General features: G+C 53.7%; 1 protein-coding gene across 6 annotated transcripts; it reads left to right on the top strand.

Moving 5' to 3' along the window:
• Nucleotides 1-1,164: 1,164 nt before the first annotated feature.
• Nucleotides 1,165-11,860, top strand: ARRB2 (arrestin beta 2). Of its 6 annotated transcripts, none has more exons than XM_003277858.3 (15): nt 1,165-1,425; nt 5,424-5,454; nt 6,311-6,371; nt 6,485-6,529; nt 6,750-6,946; nt 7,562-7,621; nt 8,029-8,096; nt 8,233-8,368; nt 8,606-8,690; nt 8,957-9,029; nt 9,631-9,768; nt 10,576-10,659; nt 10,753-10,832; nt 10,946-11,000; nt 11,306-11,860. In XM_003277858.3, exons 1-15 carry the CDS (start codon nt 1,403-1,405, stop codon nt 11,397-11,399), a joined length of 1,230 nt encoding a protein of 409 aa, XP_003277906.1. In that variant the 5' UTR covers nt 1,165-1,402; the 3' UTR covers nt 11,400-11,860. The 6 variants fall into 6 exon arrangements, with proteins under 6 accessions (XP_003277906.1, XP_003277907.1, XP_030655326.1 ...); XM_003277859.3 differs by having other exon boundaries at nt 10,910-11,000; XM_030799466.1 differs by lacking the exon at nt 10,753-10,832.
• The last annotated feature ends 7,010 nt before the right edge of the window (nt 11,861-18,870 follow it).

The following is an 18,870-nucleotide window of genomic DNA, read 5'->3' as shown; positions in this document are numbered from 1 at the left end:
CTGGCCGGCCACTCTGAGTACGGGGCCTGCCGAGCCCAAGCCCACCTGGAACTCGCGCTGGCCCGCAAGCACTGCGCGCAGCCCCGGTTCCCGCCCGCGCCTCTCCCTCCACACCTCCCCGCAAGCTGAGGGAACCGGCTCTGGCCTTGGCCAGCCCAGAAAGGGCCTCCCACAGTGCAGTGGCAGGCTGAAGGGCTCCTCAAGTGTGGCCAGAGTGGGCGCCAAGGCCAAGGAGGCGCCGAGAGCAAGCGAGGGCTGTGAGGGCTGCCAGCACGCTGTCACCTCTCACCACTGCACTCCAGCCTCAGCGACAGAGTGAGACTCTGTCTCAAAAAAAAAAAAAAGAAAAAAAAAAAACTTCTGCGCATCCTTCAGAAAGACTGTCCTCACCTGTTCCCTGCTCTGGACAGCCGGCACTCCCTCCACCCCTGCCTGGGCCAAGCGCTGTTAGCGGCTGTGTCTTCTGACTCAGACCTCTGTAATAGCATTCCTGGGTAATACCTGTGTATGTGTCTCCTCAACTATTCTAGGAAGGCAGGGGCCATGGTAATTCATATGTGTCCCCATAGATTGGCATAGTGAATAGCATAACAGGCACGGATGGATGGGTCGATAGTTGGACCGATGGATGGGAGCGGGTGAGTGAGTGAATGTTAGCTGGGATGGGTGGGTGAAGGAGATGGATAGTCAGAGACATTGGAAAAGGGAATCCTGCGAAGATCAAATGTAACACCAGGAGGAGCTGACACGCTGCAGTGAAGAAGCGGGAGGGCTGGCCACAGAAGGCGGCACGCTCCGAGTGGAGCAGGTGAGCGGCGAGCACTGAAGCAAGCATCACGCAATTGAACCGCTCACCCACGTGTTCCCCCCCACCATCCTCCTTCCCAGACGGCGCTTCAGCTCATTCCACCGCCCCCAACAGCCCGGTCGCCCCCACCGCCACTGAGAAAGCAAACAAAGGGGAGGAGACCCCTGCAGGTTCTGGATGCCGAGGGCCAATCGAAAGACTTAGATCCCCTGGAAGGCGGGCGCCTTGGTTTAGGGGGGTCCAATCGGTTTCAAGGGGTTGCAGCGGGGCGGGGAGACGGGCGGGAGGAGCGGGAGCGGGCCCCGCGCGCGGGGGAGGGCTACCCGGCTGGGACGGAGCGCGAAGGGCTGGGGGCGGAGCCAATGGCCCCGTGTGTCTGCTAGGAGAGGGCGGGCAGCGCCGCGGCGCGCGCGATCCGGCTGACGCATCTGGCCCCTGTTCCCCAAGACCAGAGCGGGGCCGGGAGGGAGGGGGAAGAGGCGAGAGCGCGGAGGGCGCGCGTGCGCATTAGCGCGGGGAGGAGCAGGGATCTTGGCAGCGGGCGAGGAGGCTGCGAGCGAGCCGCGAACCGAGCGGGCGGCGGGCGCGCGCACCATGGGGGAGAAACCCGGGACCAGGTAAGGGAGGTGGGGCCACGCGGCGGGGCATGGGCGGCGGCTCGGGGCGGGGGCTGGGACGGTCCCAGATGAGGGCGCAGCGGAGAGTATCTGGGGGCCGGACGCCTGGGTCCCTAGGGACAGCCATCCGGGGCCGCACGCGCAGGTCCTCGAGGATAATGAGGGTGGGGGGGAAATGTCCGGGCCCCTGCAGAAAACGAGGCCTGAGGGGGATCAGAAAAACCGGTGTCGGGGTTCTCGCAGGGATGTGGGGCCAGACTACTGGGCTCTCCCGTGCAGGCTGCGATGCAGGGACGGAGGAAGGAGGAGCAGGTGGCTGGCCCCAAGGGGTCGTGTACGGGGAGGCTGGATGCCGGGAGGGGGGGATCCACTCCAGACTCGCGCCAAGCCAATGGAAAGCCTCCTGTCCAATATCCCCCAGGTAGTCGCGCTGCCCACACCTGTCCCGAGGGCCGGGTGGCTCCTCACCCAAACTTCTACCTTCCCTTGGGTTGCCAGGAGCAACAGCTTCATCTTGGGGGAGCCGAGTGCGTGGCGACCCTCCCTGAAACTAGATCGTATCCCTCTCCCTGGGGGTGGGGGAGGCAGTATTCACCTTGGGCGCGCGTCCACTCCCCGGATGTTTTCTGTGCAATCGAGGCTCTTTCCTTCCACTGATACCCTGAGTTCTCTTTTTTGGTCTCTAGCAAAATCCACTTCCTGTTGTGACTCAACACCCCCAAGGGGCAAGGGGTGAATGCCTGCGTCCCAGGGGAGCAGGAGCAAAAGACGAAAAGGTTGGGGCTGTAGGCCTCAACCCAGAGGGTATCAGGAATAGGGAATTGGTCCTGAGCTCTGGCTTGCTCTGCAAAACATCAAATCAACCCCACTTCCAACCTATAGAGTATGGGAACCCGGGTTTCTGAGCATCAAGTAGACGAGCATCAGAAAGAGATCATCAGAGAGATGATCGGTGTCCTGGATCGGGGCTTAAACATCCCAGAGAAAGGGGAAGTTGCTGACTTGTGGGAGGCCCCTGATTTCCGTTATGTGGTTCAGGGAGTGGGACAGATGGACCAAAGGGGACTGCTAACTTGGCACAATTTCCCTCACCCCCATCAAATTCTGGGCCACAGGAAATGGAGAGAATAGCAGGAAGTGTGAAAGGACATCTGCTTCAGCTACCCCTGCTCCCACTGGGCACCTCCCTCGTCATCCCCACACTCTGCCTCCTTGGCCAGCCTAGTATATGGACGCTGCTCCTCCCCAGCCTGGCAGGAGGTGGCTGGGTTAGGATCCAAAGGGCAGGTGCTTTGCAGCTGCTCCAGGGCAATTGCCCCAGAACCACACTCCAGTTGGCCCACTGATTGTGGCTGTCACAGCCCTGTGCCAGGGCTCCTAATGGGAGGACAGAGGAAAACCAGAAGCAAAGGGGAGGGAGAGTCTGGATGATGCCATGGCATTCAGCCCCCAAGTTGGGACGGGACGACAGATAGGGTGTTTATTCTAGCGGCCACCATATCCATGCGTATTCTCTTTTATTGGTTAGGAATACCTGGGGGCCTCCATACCCTTTGCCTTACAACGTTTGGACAGCTTGGCTTTCTGGGAAGAAGGGGCAAGTGAAGTTGTAGCAGAAACTGGGCCTATGGTAGAAACCATTTAGGGCCAAAGGCCAGGGCCATTGCTCTCCTATATGCTCCAGCTGTCAGAGCTGGAGACCAGATGGAAAGATGGTTAGGTCTTACCCAGACACTGCGGTAACCTGCCCATTGGGGTCCTCTGGGAATGGGGTGGTGGAGTTGGAGGAGGGATGGGCTAGTTGGCAGGATTTCACGTTCTGCTATCTATCTGAGGATCCTTTCCAGGGATCACTGCTGAGGCAGAGTGGATTGGAAGGAGTAAGGTGGTGCTTCAAAGAACAGGCCCACAATTGGCCAGATCACTGGGGTTGCCAAACACTTCCTTACCCTCCCAGCAATGGGTGGAGTCCAGGCTTAAATTGTTTCAGCAACTGGAAAGCAAATAACCTTCAATTCGACAAACTATTTATGCCAACTGCAGAGACAGATAGTGTAACATTGATTGAGAGAATGGACTCGGAGCCAGACTGCCTTGGTTTCTATTAATTCCCACCATTTACTCTCTCTGTGACCTTAAAACACTTGACCTCTCTCTGCCTCAGTTTCCTCACCTGTAAAATAGAGATATTAGGACCTCCATCACTGGGTGGTTTTATTTTATTTATTTTATTTATTTATTTATTTATTTATTTATTTGGGACAGAGTCTTGCTCTGTCACCCAGGCTGGAGTGCAGTGGCTCAATCTCGGCTCACTGCACGGTGGCTCACACCTGTAATCCCAGCATTTTGGGAGGCTGAGGCGGGTGGATCACCTGAGGTCAGGAGTTGGAGATCAGCCTGGCTAACATGGGGAAACCTCGTCTCTACTAAAAAAATACAAAATACAGGCCAGACACAGTGGCTCAAGCCTGTAATCCCAGCCCTTTGGGAGGCTGAGGCGGGCGGATTACTTGAGGTCAGGAGTTTGAGATCAGCCTGGCCAACATGGGGAAACCCCATCTATACTAAAAATATAAAAATTAGCGGCCAGGCGTGGTGGCTCACACCTGTAATCCCAGCACTTTGGGAGGCTGAGACAGGTGGATCACGAGGTCAGGATATCGAGACCATCCTGACTAACACGGTGAAACGCCATCTCTACTAAAAATACAAAAAATTAGCCGGGCATGGTGGCGGGTGCCTGTAGTCCCAGCTACTCGGGAGGCTGAGGCAGGAGAATGGCGTGAACCCACGAGGCAGAGTTCGCAGTGAGCCAAGATCGCACCACTGCACTCCAGCCTGGGTGACAGGGTGAGACTCCGTCTCAAAAAAAAAATTAGCCAGGCATGATGGCGGGCACCTCTAATCCCAGCTACTCAGGAGGCCGAGGCACGAGAATTGCTTGAACCCAGGAGGTGGAGGTTGCAGTGAGCTGACAGCACGCCATTGCACCCCAGCCTTGGTGATAGAGTGAGACTCCGTCTCCAAAAAAAAAAAAAATACAAAACATAGCCAGGCATAGTGGCTCACGCCTGTAATCCCAGCTACTCGGGAGGCTGAAGCAGGAGAATCGCTTAAACCTGGGAGGCGGAGGTTGCAGTGAGCTGAGATCGCACCACTGCACTCCAGCCTGGGCGACAGAGTGAGACTCCATCTCAAAAAACAGAGTATTACAAGAGATGACACATTTGAAACACTTGGAACAGTGCTGGGCATGGAGTAGTCACTCTGAAATGTTAGCAGCATTATCATTTTCATAATATGGCTGGCATTGTGCTGGAGACGCCTAAATGAATAAGGCCTCTGAGGCTCACAGTCTGAGGAGGGAGGGAGCTAACTGTCCTTGTGTGCTACCACACCACAAGTAAAACATAAACAAGGTGTGACAGGAACCCAAAACAAGGAGTGACCAGGGTCTGGGCTGGGTCAGCTTCCTAAAGGCTGGGCCTTAAAAGACAAATAGGTTTTTAAGCTGTTGAGGTCGGAGTTGGGGACAGTTGGAGGTGAGTAGAGTCGAACTGGGGTAGGGCCTGTGGTAGAAACTATCTGAGGACCAAAGGCCAGGGTCATTGCTCTCCTATATGCTCCAGCTGTCAGAGCTGTAGACCAGATGGAAAGATGGTTAGGTCTTACCCAGACACTGCGGCTACCTGCCCATTCGGGTCCTCTGGGAAGAGCCTGGGTGGTTCCTAGGGCAACCAGTGGCCATTACTAGGGACGGAAGGGGACGAAGGAGGGTGGACAAGACAAGGGGCATTTCCCCTTGCCACCACGTTAGAAATAGGAAGGACCTTCCGGGAAGAAGGGGAAAGGGGCAGAGCTGGGCAAAGCCCCGCAGTCTCAGACAGGAGGCCTGGGTGAGCTCTGCTTCTCAGGCCTGGGAGGGAGAGGGTCCTGGTGTGGGGTCCCTGCTGAGTCTGAGGGAGGCAGTGGGGTTTCCCTTTCTGTTTTGTTAGGGTCTTCAAGAAGTCGAGCCCTAACTGCAAGGTGAGTCTCCACAGCACTTACCCTTTTGACCCTCCCTGGGCCCCAACAAAGCCCAGCCTTCCCCTAGACGATCCCCAACCTGCCCAAAGATGATCCCCAACCCCTAGCTCCCCACTTCCTGTGACAGCTAAGTGCCGACTTCCTTCCCTCCTGAAGCCCCTTGCCGCAGAGGCTGCTCAGCCTGAGCCAGCCACGGGGCTGGGTGGGGCAGGCTTGGGTCCCCAAGCAAGACCACAGAGGAGGAGGCCAGAAGCAAGCCATGTGCCTGTAGCCCTCCTAGGGGCCAACCCAAGGTGCATGGGGCTGGGAAAAGTTAACAGCCCCCGGGCTATGGCCTATTTATCCTAGAGCCCCTTGAGGGGACCTAGTGAGGGTGGCAGCTGCTCTCTAGCTGGCTGGTTGGGCTGAGTTCTCCCTGAGGATCCAAACACACACACACACAGACACACACACACACAGACACACACACACACACACACACACACGGACACACCTCGCTGGTTGGGCTGAGTCCTCCCTGAGGACACACACACACGGACACAATGCACATACATGTTCACACACACACACCTGACTGGTTGGCTGAGGACACACACACACACACACACACACACACACACACTGGGCTAGTGGGCAGAGGTGTGCTGAGATAAGGGAGCAGCTCAAAAGCCTAAAGCTCCACCAGTCTGAGAAACGCCAGCACCCTCACTTTCCAACACTACTGGGAGGAAACCTGGAGAAACTCCTTCCTGATAGCCCAGCCTGGAGATCCCCGGGCAGGGCAGCCAGTTTTGAGGGCTCCGATGCCCTGTCACCATCCTCCCCAATCTCCCTTGTGACCCCTTGACATCCTCAGCTCACCGTGTACTTGGGCAAGCGGGACTTCGTAGATCACCTGGACAAAGTGGACCCTGTAGGTAAGTTTTCCCCGAAAGGGACAGCTCGTTCCCCAAGAGGGAAAGAAGTTCCCGGGCCCAGGAAAGGGGGGAGTGGCCCTTTCAGGAAGTGAGCTGGTGTGTCCCCCTCCTAGATGGCGTGGTGCTTGTGGACCCTGACTACCTGAAGGACCGCAAAGGTACTGGCCCCAAGTCCAGGGGGCCCAGGGAAAGTGGGGGCTAGGGAAGTGAAATGGGCTGGCCTTGGAAGGGCGCCCCAGAGAGATGGAGGCTGGAGGTGGAAGCCAGGAGTAGGGTTCAGGCAAGTCTTATGCTGCTGAGGGAGGAGCAGCGGCTGCTAGGTGCCGGGGGACTGGGGAAGTGGGGCTCCTGACCACTCATCTTACCCTCCCTTGCCAGTGTTTGTGACCCTCACCTGCGCCTTCCGCTATGGCCGTGAAGACCTGGATGTGCTGGGCTTGTCCTTCCGCAAAGACCTGTTCATTGCCACCTACCAGGCCTTCCCCCCAGTGCCCAACCCGCCCCGGCCCCCCACCCGCCTGCAGGACCGGCTGCTGAGGAAGCTGGGCCAGCATGCCCACCCCTTCTTCTTCACAGTGAGGATGCCCCTGCCCTCCGAGGGCCAGGGGGCGGGGGCTGGGACTGTGTCTGGGGTGGGGGTAAGGCACCTGCTATGGGCAGATCTGGAAGAAACAGTGAGGCAGGGACCCTAGATCCACTTCCCTTCAGGGTCCCAGTGCATTCAGGAAGCCCTTGATTATCTGCCTCCTCTCTGGAGCCCCTTCCTTCTTCCTTTCTCATCCCCAGGAGTCCTTTCTCCAGCCTTTTTTTTTTTTTTTTTTTGGCTGAGACAAAGTCTCGCTCTGTCGCCCAGGCTGGAGTGCAGTGGCACAATCTTGGTTCACTGCAACCCCCGCCTCCCGGGTTCAAGTGATTCTCATGCCTCAGCCTCCCGAGTAGCTGGGATTACAGGCATGCACCATCACACACGACTAATTTTGTATTTTTAGTAGTGATGGGGTTTTGCCACGTTGGTCAGGCTGGTCTGGAACCCCTGACCTCAGGTGATCCGCCCACCTCGGCCTTCCAAAGTGTTGGGATTACAGACGTGAGCCACCACACCCACCCTCTCCAGCCTCTTAGGTTGAGATCTGGAGGAAGATCTGGGGGCTTTCTGGAAGAACTGAAGTCTTCTCTTTCCTCCGCCACAGATACCCCAGAATCTTCCATGCTCCGTCACACTGCAGCCAGGCCCAGAGGATACAGGGAAGGTATGGGACGAACAGCTCTGAGGGCTCCTAGGGCAGGACAGGGGCCAGCAGGAGCCTGGAGGCACAGCTGGGCCACAGGGTGAACTGTCGAGATGCCAGGGTGGGGCCGAGGGTAGGCCAGTGTCCCCCGTGGAAGTGGGGTGTATATGGTGGTCATTGTGCACGCGTGACACTGCCTCCTGTTCTCCGGACCCGCGTGGATCTGGGGATGGGGCTCCCCTTGCACTGCCATGACCAAGCCTCTGCCAGGTTCTGGGCTTTGGAGAGGAAGAAGACTTAGTCCCCAGGGTCGTGAGACCACAATGGGGCAAGAGTCCCTGCCCGAGAGGAGGGAAGGGGGAGGAAGAAAGGGGAGTGATGGTGGCGGGAGCCTTTGGTAAGATGCGGCCTTTTCTCCCCCTCCCGAGGCCTGCGGCGTAGACTTTGAGATTCGAGCCTTCTGTGCTAAATCACTAGAAGAGAAAAGCCACAAAAGGTAAGGGAAGCAACCTCCTCTGTGGTGTAAGAGGAGGCTTTCCTCCCCACTTCCAGGAGCCCAGGCCCCGTGCGGGGGAGGAGTAGGGGTTGGGGTGTCTGAGGACCGACCCATCCTGCCCTCATCCCCATCCCAGGAACTCTGTGCGGCTGGTGATCCGAAAGGTGCAGTTCGCCCCAGAGAAACCTGGCCCCCAGCCTTCAGCCGAAACCACACGCCACTTCCTCATGTCTGACCGGTCCCTGCACCTCGAGGCTTCCCTGGACAAGGAGGTGGGGTGTGAGAGGGTGACGCGGATGCCACGGTGCAGTTTAGGCCCTGGGGGAGGGGCGAAGCCACACGTCAAGATGACATTTGTAAAGGAGGTTGCCTTGGCTGGGTGTGGAGAGTTGCCGTGGGCTTGGGTTTGAGGGGAGGGGGCCAGAACAATGTGTCTGTGTTTGGGGACACACTGATGATGGGAACAGTGAAAACCAGATCCAATTCACATGACCCCCTCCCCCCAAAAGCTGTACTACCATGGGGAGCCCCTCAATGTAAATGTCCACGTCACCAACAACTCCACCAAGACCGTCAAGAAGATCAAAGTCTCTGGTAGGAGGTGGGGTTTGGAAGGGCATCTTTGGGGAGGGCGTTACCGCACAGGTGGCCCCTGGTGTGACCTCAGCCCAGGCCATTTCCCAGTGCGGGAGACCCACCAGGGCTCAAAAAATTTAGGTTGTTCCAGAATGATACGGGGAACCTCGGTGTTTACTGCTTCAGGGGGCAGCATGGGGGGGCCACGCCACGGGGTCTGGAGTTGTGGTGTGGTGGTGGCTTGTGCTCCATCCAGAGCTGCCTGACCCCGTCCCACCCCACAGTGAGACAGTACGCCGACATCTGCCTCTTCAGCACCGCCCAGTACAAATGTCCTGTGGCGCAACTCGAACAAGAGTGAGTATCGGGAGAGACCCAGGTCCCAATCTAGGGGAGAAGAGCAGGATCGGGAGAATGTGAGGGTGGAGGAAGAATTCTTCCTGAACCATCTCCACTTTTTTTTTTTTTTTTTTGAGATGGAGTTTTTGCTCTTGTTGCCCAGCCTGGAGTGCAGTGGGGCCACCTCTGCTCACTGCAACCTCCACCTCCCGGGTTCAAGCGATTCTCCTGCCTCAGCCTCCCAAGTAGCTGGGACTACAGGCATGCACCACTATACCTGGCTTATTTTTAATAGAGACGAGGTTTCACCATGTTGGCCAGGCTAGTCGCGAACCCCTGACCTCAAATGACCCACCTGCCGCTGCCTCTCAAAGTGCTGGGATTACAGGCGTGAGCCGCCGTGACTGGCCACCATCTTCACTTAAAAGGGTATTCCCTCCACAGCCAGGCTCTGGGCTGTTAATTTTCTTGAGCACTTTGAGCCAAAACCTACTCCCTTGTGACCTGTGCCCAAAGAAACAAGGGACCAGTGAGGGGGAGATGCTGCTTGGAGGTGATAGGCCACCCTTTGCCCAGCCCAGTGCCCCCAAGCGTCTTGTTCTCTTGTCCCCACCCCCAGTGACCAGGTATCTCCCAGCTCCACGTTCTGTAAGGTGTACACCATAACCCCGCTGCTCAGCGACAACCGGGAGAAGCGGGGTCTCGCCCTGGATGGGAAACTCAAGCACGAGGACACCAACCTGGCTTCCAGCACCATGTGAGGGTGGGGCTGGGGCGGGTCCCCTGCAGGCCAGGGGCCAGACGTCGGTTCAGTGCTAACTATGTGCCAGGCTCTATCCTAGGTGCCAGGGATGTATCAGTGAACAGAAGAGACAAAAAGAACTCTTACATTCTAGGGGAGGGAAGAGAGACAAATCCAATCAGTGGTCACTGTACAGCAGGTTTAGTGACGAGTACGAAGGAGAAAAAGCCAGGCAGAGAAGGAGAGATGGGGGACAGTGAGGTGCGAAGGTGAATTCGGAATAAGGACCCAGCGGAAGTAAGCAACGTGGGCGAGCAGGAGAGGAGGGTTCTGGGCAGAGAGAAAACAAAGACCCAGAGGTGGGGCAGCCTGCGGTGTTGGAGGAATGGGGAGGTGCCATCGTGCCCTCGGGCAGCAGCAGCCCTGGAGGTCCTCAGCTTCACAAAGGGCTGGATTTCATCTCTCCCTGTGCCTTTGTTCAGGGTTCTCACTGCACAGCCACACACAGCAGGCCCGGAGGGCAACTTAGCGAGCACGAAGTACCAGGAGAGGAGGAGGAGGTGAAGTCAGGGGCTAATGGAGAGCCCGACGGTGCAGGGCTGTTAGCGGAGAAGGGCGTCAGCCGTTACTGGAGCGCAGCCACAGGAGACTCTGAGCAGGGACTGCAGTGCGCACCGTACAATAACCACACGGCCTGGGCTGCTGGGGCCCCGGGGGCCTGTGTGAGTTTGTGGTCCTGCCCAGAGTCCCCGTGGGAACCCCACGGTGGGCCAGGTGACAGGGTGATAGGCCCTAGTCTGACTCCACCACCCTCAATTGCAGCGTGAAGGAGGGTGCCAACAAGGAGGTGCTGGGAATCCTGGTGTCCTACAGGGTCAAGGTGAAGCTGGTGGTGTCTCGAGGCGGGTGAGTGCCATGGGGGAGCCCGGGTGGGGGTCACACTGGCTCTCCCTAGTCCCGTGTCGTCGTCCTCTTCACGGTGCCTCTCCCCTTCCCCAGGGATGTCTCTGTGGAGCTGCCTTTTGTTCTTATGCACCCCAAGCCCCACGACCACATCCCCCTCCCCAGACCCCAGTCAGGTGAGCACACTACCCACCCCAAGCCCTCAGAGGGAGGACCTGAAGCAGGGCCAGTGGAGGAAAACTGGCCCTTCAAGCACCCACCCCCACACCCCCTCTTCCCGTCCCCCCAGCCGCTCCAGAGACAGACGTCCCTGTGGACACCAACCTCATTGAATTTGATACCAAGTAAGAAACTCATTCCCCTACTTGACCCCCTTGGGACAAAGATTCCTGTAACATTCAAATCTGCCCTCATACCTCTTCCTTGCTTTCTGGGGGGAGAAGGGGATTGGAGCATCAAATCAAGATGCCTTAGCCTTGTGAGGCTGCCTCTTGCTGCCTTTTCTTTGTCCTTTCCTGTAAATACCTCTGGTCCCACTGCTGTTCGAATGCCTCTGTCCCAGAGGCCTAGCTTCGGGGAGGGCAGGGAGTGGGAGGCTGGGAAAAGAGTCGGAAGCCCTCACCTCACAGCCCTCTTTCCCACCACCAAGCTATGCCACAGATGATGACATTGTGTTTGAGGACTTTGCCCGGCTTCGGCTGAAGGGGATGAAGGATGACGACTATGATGATCAACTCTGCTAGGACGCGGGGCAGGAAGAAGGGAGGGGATGGGGCTGGGAGAGGTGAGGGCAGGATCGAGATCCCCACTCTCACTGGGGAACTGTCCCAGCCCCTCTTCCCTTCCCCTCACCTGGAAGCTGCTTCATCCAATCCCTTCACTCTCTCTCCCCCAACCCCCCAAGATACGCACTGGACCCTCTCTTGCTGAATGTGGGCATTAATTTCTTGACTGCAGCTCTGCTTCTCCAGCCCCGCAGTGGGTGGCAAGCTGTGTTCATACCTAAATTTTCTGGAAGGGGACAGTGAAAAGAAGAGTGACAGGAGGGAAAGGGGGAGATAAAACTCCCACTCTCAACCTCACACCAACACCTCCCATTATCACTCTCTCTGTCCCCATTCCTCCAAGAGGAGACCCTTCGGGGACAAGGCCGTTTCTTCGTTTCTGAGCATAAATAAGAAAATAAATCTTTTACTAAGCATGAGTGTGTTTTCTCTGTAGTGTTTAGGGAGTGTATAGTGTGCTTATCCATGATTCTGTTAGCTTGTGGGGGAGGACCCAGTCTCTCTTCTGCACCCAAAAGGCACCTGACACAGAGGCTATCAGTAAATGTTTATTGGATGACTGTGCTGTGGCCGTGTTCCAAGGTAAACATCAAAACTTGACTTAGTCCAAACTCGAGGGTGAGGCTTGATAAGGCCACAAAGTAAACTTAGTCATTTATAGAGGTCATAATAACTAAACTAACTTGCCTGCAGACAGACGCTCACAGGAGCTAGCCAGGGCAGGCTCTTCCCTGTTGCAGCTGACATGCATGACCACCTGTGACCTGTTGTGACCGAGTTGTGTTCATTTCCACTGCTCCTTACGGTTGCTCAGGCAGTCTGCTCCTGTGGCTCGGTGGGGCCACAACCGCAGGCCTTACCAGACAAGCCACAGGACGTCTCTGTGGAGTCTGGTACCTACATTCTAACACAGAAGCTGAGGCTTGGGCAGCAAGAACGTCATGCTGCCGTGGGCCCTTGTCCTAGGGACCACATCCTAGTGCTGCTCATGGGATGTTCATCAGGGACTCCCTGAGGCTTGACCGAAGCCCCAGGCTGGGCTGGAGGGAGTTAGCATCACTCCATGCACATTCTTCACCTCCATCATCCGCTTCCACTCCTGAAGCCCAACCTTTCTCCTAAAGCCCCTTCATTCATTCCACAAACAATCTTGATTTGAGTCCCTACGATGTACCAGGCATAGTATAGCAGCAGAACAACAACAACAAAAAAAACATTAATTCATTCCCTTTTTTTTTTTTTTTTTTTTTTTTGAGACGGAGTCTCGCTCTGCCGCCCAGGCTGGAGTGCAGTGGCGCCATCTCGGCTCACTGTAACCTCCGCCTCCCGGGTTCAAGCGATTCTCCTGCCTCAGCCTCCCGAGTAGCTGGGATTACAGGCGCCCGCCACGACTCCCAGCTAATTTTTGTATTTTTAGTAGAGACAGGGTTTCGCCATGTTGGTCAGGCTGTTCTCAAACTCCTCACTTCAAGTGGTCCACCCGCCTCGGCCTACCAAAGTGCTGGGATTACAGGCATGAGCCACCGCACCCGGCCTCCCTAGTTATTTAACTACAATATCTATGCTTCAGAGGAGAAGCACCGGAGCAAGGAGAATGCGTGACAGGGAGTTCTGAGCTAGGCTGAGTGTGGGGAAGATTTCCCTGAGAAAGTGACCTTTAAGCAGAGAAGTGAAAGATGAGGGGAGTTCAGGGACCCTGCAGGGATGAGCATTCTGGGCAATGGCAGTGTCATGTGAAGGCAGGAGGAAACAGCACATCTGGGTCCTAAAGAGGCCAGAGACACTGGGCCAGAGACAGCCAGAGGCAAAGTAGTTCCTTCTGGCTGCTGAGCCAGATGGGGGCGGCTCGCACAGGCCTTTAGTCTATGTTATGGCTCGTGACTTCTAGTTAAATCGCCATTTACCCACAAGCTTTAAGTGCTGCCAAAAGGCCTGTGACCTTGCTTACCCTGCCACAGCGGCAGCCTCCGCTGCAGACACTGGACTTTCTCATGCGGAAGACCCATCCCCTCTAATACCATCTCCAGCATCCCTCCGACTCCTGTGCACCTGCTCCTTGACCTCTAAGCCCAGGGATCTCAATTTTTTTTTTTTTTTCAGGTGGAGTCTTGCTTTGTCGCCCAGGCTGGAATGCAATGGCGCAATCTTGGCTCACTGCAACCTTTGCCTCCAGGGTTCAAGCAATTATTCTGCCTCAGCTTCCCAAGTAACTGGGACTACAGGCACGCGCCACCATGCCCGGCTAATTTTTGTATTTTTAGTAAAGACAAGGTTTCACCATATTGGCCAGGCTGGTCTCGAACCCTTGACCTCCTGATCCACCCACCTTGGTCCCCCAAAGTGCTGGGATTACAGGCATGAGCCACCACGCCTGGCCAATCTCACATTTTTTTCAGGAGAATCAGAACCCTCAGGGTGCCATGGTAAAAATCCAGAGTCGGGCTCCACCTTTCCAGATTCTGAGTCACAAGGTACCAAGAAGAATCCAAAAATCCGGATTTTTAATTAGTACACACTTTGAGAAACTGCCCTTTTTATTTATTTAATTAATTTATTTATTATTATCTTTTTTTGAGATGGAGTCTCATTTTGTCACTCAGGCTGGAGTGCAATGGCGCGATCTCAGCTCACTGCAACCTCCGCCTCCGGGGTTCAAGCCATTCTCCTGCCTCAGCCTCCTGAGTAGCTGGGATTACAGGCACGTGCCACCATGCCTGGCTAATTTTTGTATTTTTATAGAGCCAAGATCTCTCCATTGCACTCCAGCCTGGGCGACAAGAGCAAAACTCTGTCTCAATAAATAAATACATAGTCTAATTCAATGGCATTTAGCATATTCACAATGTTGTACAACCATCACCTCCGTCTACTTCCAAACATGTGGCTTCCTGTATTTTTAATAACATAAATTTTTTAAAATTGTCTTTCTTAAGGGCGGGCACAGTGGCTCACACCGGTAATTTGTAATCCCAGCACTTTGGGAGGCCGAGGCAGGTGGATCGCCTGAGGTCGAGTTCGAGACCAGCCTGGCCAACGTAGTGAAACCCTGTCTCTACTAAAAATACAAAAAATTAGCTGAGCATGGTGGCGGGCGCCAGTAATCCCAGCTACTCGGGAGGCTAAGGCAGGAGAATCACTTGAACCCTGGAGGTGGAGGTTGCAGTGAGCTGAAATTGTGCCACTGCACTCCACCCTGGGCAACAAGAACAAAACTCCATCTCAAAAAAAAAAAATTCTTTTTGCTTTTTAGGTTCATACACTAGGAAAATTTTTTATTTATTTTCATGTAGTCAGTTATAATAGCCACAAAAAAAAAAAAAAAAAAAAAACCAGCTTATGGCCAGGCGCAGTGGCTCATGCCTGTAATCCCAGCACTTTGGGAGGCCGAGGCAGGTGGATCACAAGGTCAGGAGATCGAGACCATCCTGCTAACACAGTGAAACCCTGTCTCTACTAAAAATACAAAAAAAAAAAAATTAGCCGGGCGTGGTGGCAGGCACCTATAGTCCCAGCTACTCGGGAGGCTGAGGCAGGAGAATGGCGTGAACCCGGGAGGCAGAGCTTGCAGTGAGCCGAGATGGTGCCACTGCACTCCAGCCTGGGCGACAGAGCGAGACTCCGTCTCAAAACAAAAACAAAAACAAAAACAAAACAACAAAAAACAGCTTATTGGGTTTTTTGTCACAAAGCTTTTGGCCCTTCTGTCTTCTCACTACTTGACACTTCCTTTTCTTTCCAGCCTATACTTCAAGGTCATCATATCAACCCCTATCTCATCAGCACACTCGACCTCCGTTCACAATCCTGTTCTCAATCCACAGCCTGGATCCATCCAACTATCTCCCTTCTCTGCTCTGAACACAGGGGTTGGTGCTCATACAACCACTTGCTTGTTCATTCAACAAATTTTTTTTTTTTGAGACAGAGTTCTCACTGTGTCACCCATGCTAAAATGCAGTGGCCCAATCTCGGCTCACCACAACCTCCGCCTGCCGGATTCAAGCGATTCTCCCACCTCGGCCTCCCAAGTAGCTGGGATTACAGGCGCCCGCCACCATGCCTGGCTAATTTTTGTATTTTTAGTAGAGACAAGGTTTCACCATATTGGCCAGGCTGGTCTCAAACTCCCGACCTCAGGTGATCTGCCCGCCTCAGCCTCCCAAAGTGGTAGGATTACAGGCGTGAGCCACCACGCCTGGCTACCTACGCACTAATTTTCTACCTTCCTCATGCTCAAAGTGACTTCTGTTTTTCACAGAGATTAGGCAATGAAGGATGAATAATTTCAACTTCCCACCTCCTACTGACAAACAGTGACATCTACACCAATCCTCCTACAGAACCAAGGTTAAGATGCCTTCTCCAGTTCAAAGCTAATCCCTCCACCTGTGCTCAGATCGCTGCCCTCCCACCTCCACTGAGACCTTGATTCACCAAACCACACCCCTCTCTTACCTGTGTCTATGGCTCTTCCTCCATGGTAAATAAGCCCACATAAGTCTATTCCATTTAAGGAAAGAGGAGGGAGGAAGAAAAAAAAGAGGAAGAAGGAAGGGAGAAACCAAACAAAACACTCCCCTCTACACTTATGTCTCTTATTTATTTCCTCTCTTCTTTTGTTTTGTTTTGTTTTGTTTTTTGAAACAGAGTTTCGCTCTTGTCACCCGGGCTGGAGTGCAATGGCAAGATCTCGGCTCACTATAACCTCCGCCTCCCGGGTTCAAGTGATTCTCCAGCCTCAGCCTCCTGAGTAGCTTGGATTACAGGCACCCACCACCATACCCAGCTAATTTTTGTATTTTTAGTAGAGACGGGGTTTCATCATGTTGGCCAGGCTGGTCTCGAACTCCTGACCTCATGATCTGCCCACCTTAGCCTCCCAAAGTGCTGGGATTACAGGCATGAGCTACCGCACCCAGCCCTCTCTTACTCTTCATTCTTTCTTTACTTTTTGTTTTCAAAGTTATATATACACATAAAGAATCAGATAGTACTACAAGACCTATTACAATAAAAAGCAGACCCTTCCCACTCTAATTTCCTCCTCCTCAGAGGCAACTGCTTTCACCACCTTTTTTTTTGAGACAGGGTCTTGCTCTGTCACCCTCGGCATGATCACGGCTTACTGCACCCCCCTCGATGCCCCAGGCTGAAGAGATCCTGCCACCTCAGCCTCCCAAGTAACTGGGACTACAGGTGCAAGCCACCACGCCCAGCTAGTTTTTTTTTAATTTTTTTTTATTATTTTATTAAATTAATTAATTAATTTATTTATTTATTTATTTATTTATTTTGAGACAGAGTCTCACTCTGTCACCAAGGCTGGAGTGCAGTGGCACTGTGTCGGCTCACTGCAATCTCCGTCTCCTGAGTTCAAGCAATTATCCTACCTTAGCCTCCCGAGTAGCTGGGATTACAGGTGTCCACCACCATGACCAGCTAGTTTTTATATTTTTAGTAGAGACAGGGTTTTACCATGTTGGCCAGGTTGGTCTTGAACTCCTGACCTCAGGTGATCCACCCACCTTGGCCTCCCAAAGTGCTGGGATTACAGGTGTGAGCCACCGCACCCGGCCAATTTTTTTATTTTTTGTAGAGATGGGGTATCCTCACGTTGCTCAGGCTACACCCGGCCTACTTTCACCACCTTTAGATGTTTATTTTGGCATTTACCTCCCTATCTCTAAACATGCTTATTTGGCAACTTCATGATTTTTGGTTTTGTTTTTTGTTTTGAGAGAGGGTCACGCTCTGTCACCCAGGCTGGAGTGCAGTGGTGCAATCTCGGCTCACTGCAACCTCCGCCTCCCAGGTTCAAGTGATTCTCCTGCCTCAGCCTCCTGAGTAGCTGGGACTACAGACACGTGCCACCACGCCCAGCTAATTTTTGTATTTTTAGTAGAGATGGGTTTCACCATGTTGGCCAAGATGGTCTCCAACTCCCAACCTCAGGTGATCTGCCAGCCCCGGCCTCCCAAAGTGCTGGGATTACAGACATGAGCCACCACACCTGGCTCGTGTGATAGATTTTTTTTCATTACTTCCCTCATGGTTTGATTTTTCAAGGGGGTTTTTGTTTGTTTGTTTGTTTTATTTTGTTTTCGAGATGGAGTACTGCTCTGAATTGCAGTGTCACTGATACCTTCCAGTCTTCTGAAAATAATGTTTGTGGAGGAAGGGATCAAGAAATGTAGCACCATCATTTAAATTCCCTCAGGACCAACTGTATTGGACACATAAACAATAGCAACAACATCTACTTTCAATAAAATGTTGGCATTGCTCTCTGCCAATTACCTTGAGAGCCTGACTCAGGAATGAAAAGCTCTATACCGACCCTGGCCTCGAACTCCTGACCTCAAGTGATCCCCCCCCCCACCCCGCCTCGGTCTCCAAAAGTGCTGGGATTACAGGCATAAGCCACCACACCCAGCCAAGGATGCTTTTTCAGATTCAATCATATTTTATACTATTTCTTACCTAAGAGCTTCAACAGTTGTCCCCACCTCCCCCTTTTTATTTTGGTTTCTGTCTTTCATGTTAGAAAGTTGTTTACATACCTAGAAATTTTTGCTTTCTGCTCACATTTAAGAGAGGGTGCTTAGCGCGACATGGTGGCTCACATCTGTAGTCCCAGCTACTCAGGAGGCTGAGACAGGAAGATCACTTGAGCCCAGGAGTTCAGGACTACAATGAACTATGATTGTGCCACTGCACTCCAGCCTGGGTGACAGAGAGAGGCCCTGTCTCAAGAAATTAAAAAAAAAAAAAAAAAAAAAAAGAGTGAGGTGCTAAGAAGTTGACTAGAATTTCCATGTACACAGTTGGAACTTGCCAACTGTGAGTTTCACTATGAGGTGATCTGGCCAACTGACTGGTTGGAGAACCCCTGACATTCATATCCTGAGGTCTTTTCTCACTTATCAAATTCTCCAGACAAGAGTCTTCCAGTCTCTCACCTGGAAAGTATAAGCCTTGTTGCTGGAGTTCTGGAAACTACCACTCACTATATAAACTGTTTTTTGTGGTTTTTTTTGATTACAGGGTCTCGCTCTGTCACCCAGGCCGGAGAGCAGTGGTGTGATCAGGACTCACTGCAGTCTGAACTCCCAGGCTCAAGCAATCCTCCCACCTCGGCCCCCTCCAAGTAGCTGGGACTATTTTTGTATTTTTTGTAGAGTTAGGGTCCCACTATGTTGCCCAGGCTGGTCTCAAACTCGTGGGCTCAAGTGATCCTCCTGCCTTGGCCTCCAAAAGTGCTAGAATTACAGGCGTGAGCCAACTCACCTGGCCCTAAACTTTCACTTAATCTCTGCTTTCTTTTTTTGGAGACTGAGTCTCGCTCTGTCGCCCAGGCTGGAGTGTAGCGGCACAACCTAGGCTCACTGCAACCTCCTTAGCCTCCCAAGTAGCTGGGATTACAGGCACC

Source organism: Nomascus leucogenys, chromosome 19, assembly GCF_006542625.1.
Source record: "Nomascus leucogenys isolate Asia chromosome 19, Asia_NLE_v1, whole genome shotgun sequence".
Classification (NCBI taxonomy): Eukaryota; Metazoa; Chordata; class Mammalia; order Primates; family Hylobatidae; genus Nomascus; species Nomascus leucogenys.
Note: the sequence above shows the minus strand (reverse complement) of the source record. Positions and strands in the feature narration are given on the sequence as shown.

Excerpts from the sequence above, each read along its gene's own strand:
- ARRB2 (XM_003277859.3), top strand. The coding sequence starts at position 1,403 with ATGGGGGAGAAACCCGGGACCAG. Across the intron at positions 6,372-6,484 it reads GGACAAAGTGGACCCTGTAG|ATGGCGTGGTGCTTGTGGAC; the intron begins GTAAGTTTTCCC and ends TCCCCCTCCTAG. Across the intron at positions 8,691-8,956 it reads CAAGAAGATCAAAGTCTCTG|TGAGACAGTACGCCGACATC; the intron begins GTAGGAGGTGGG and ends CCCACCCCACAG.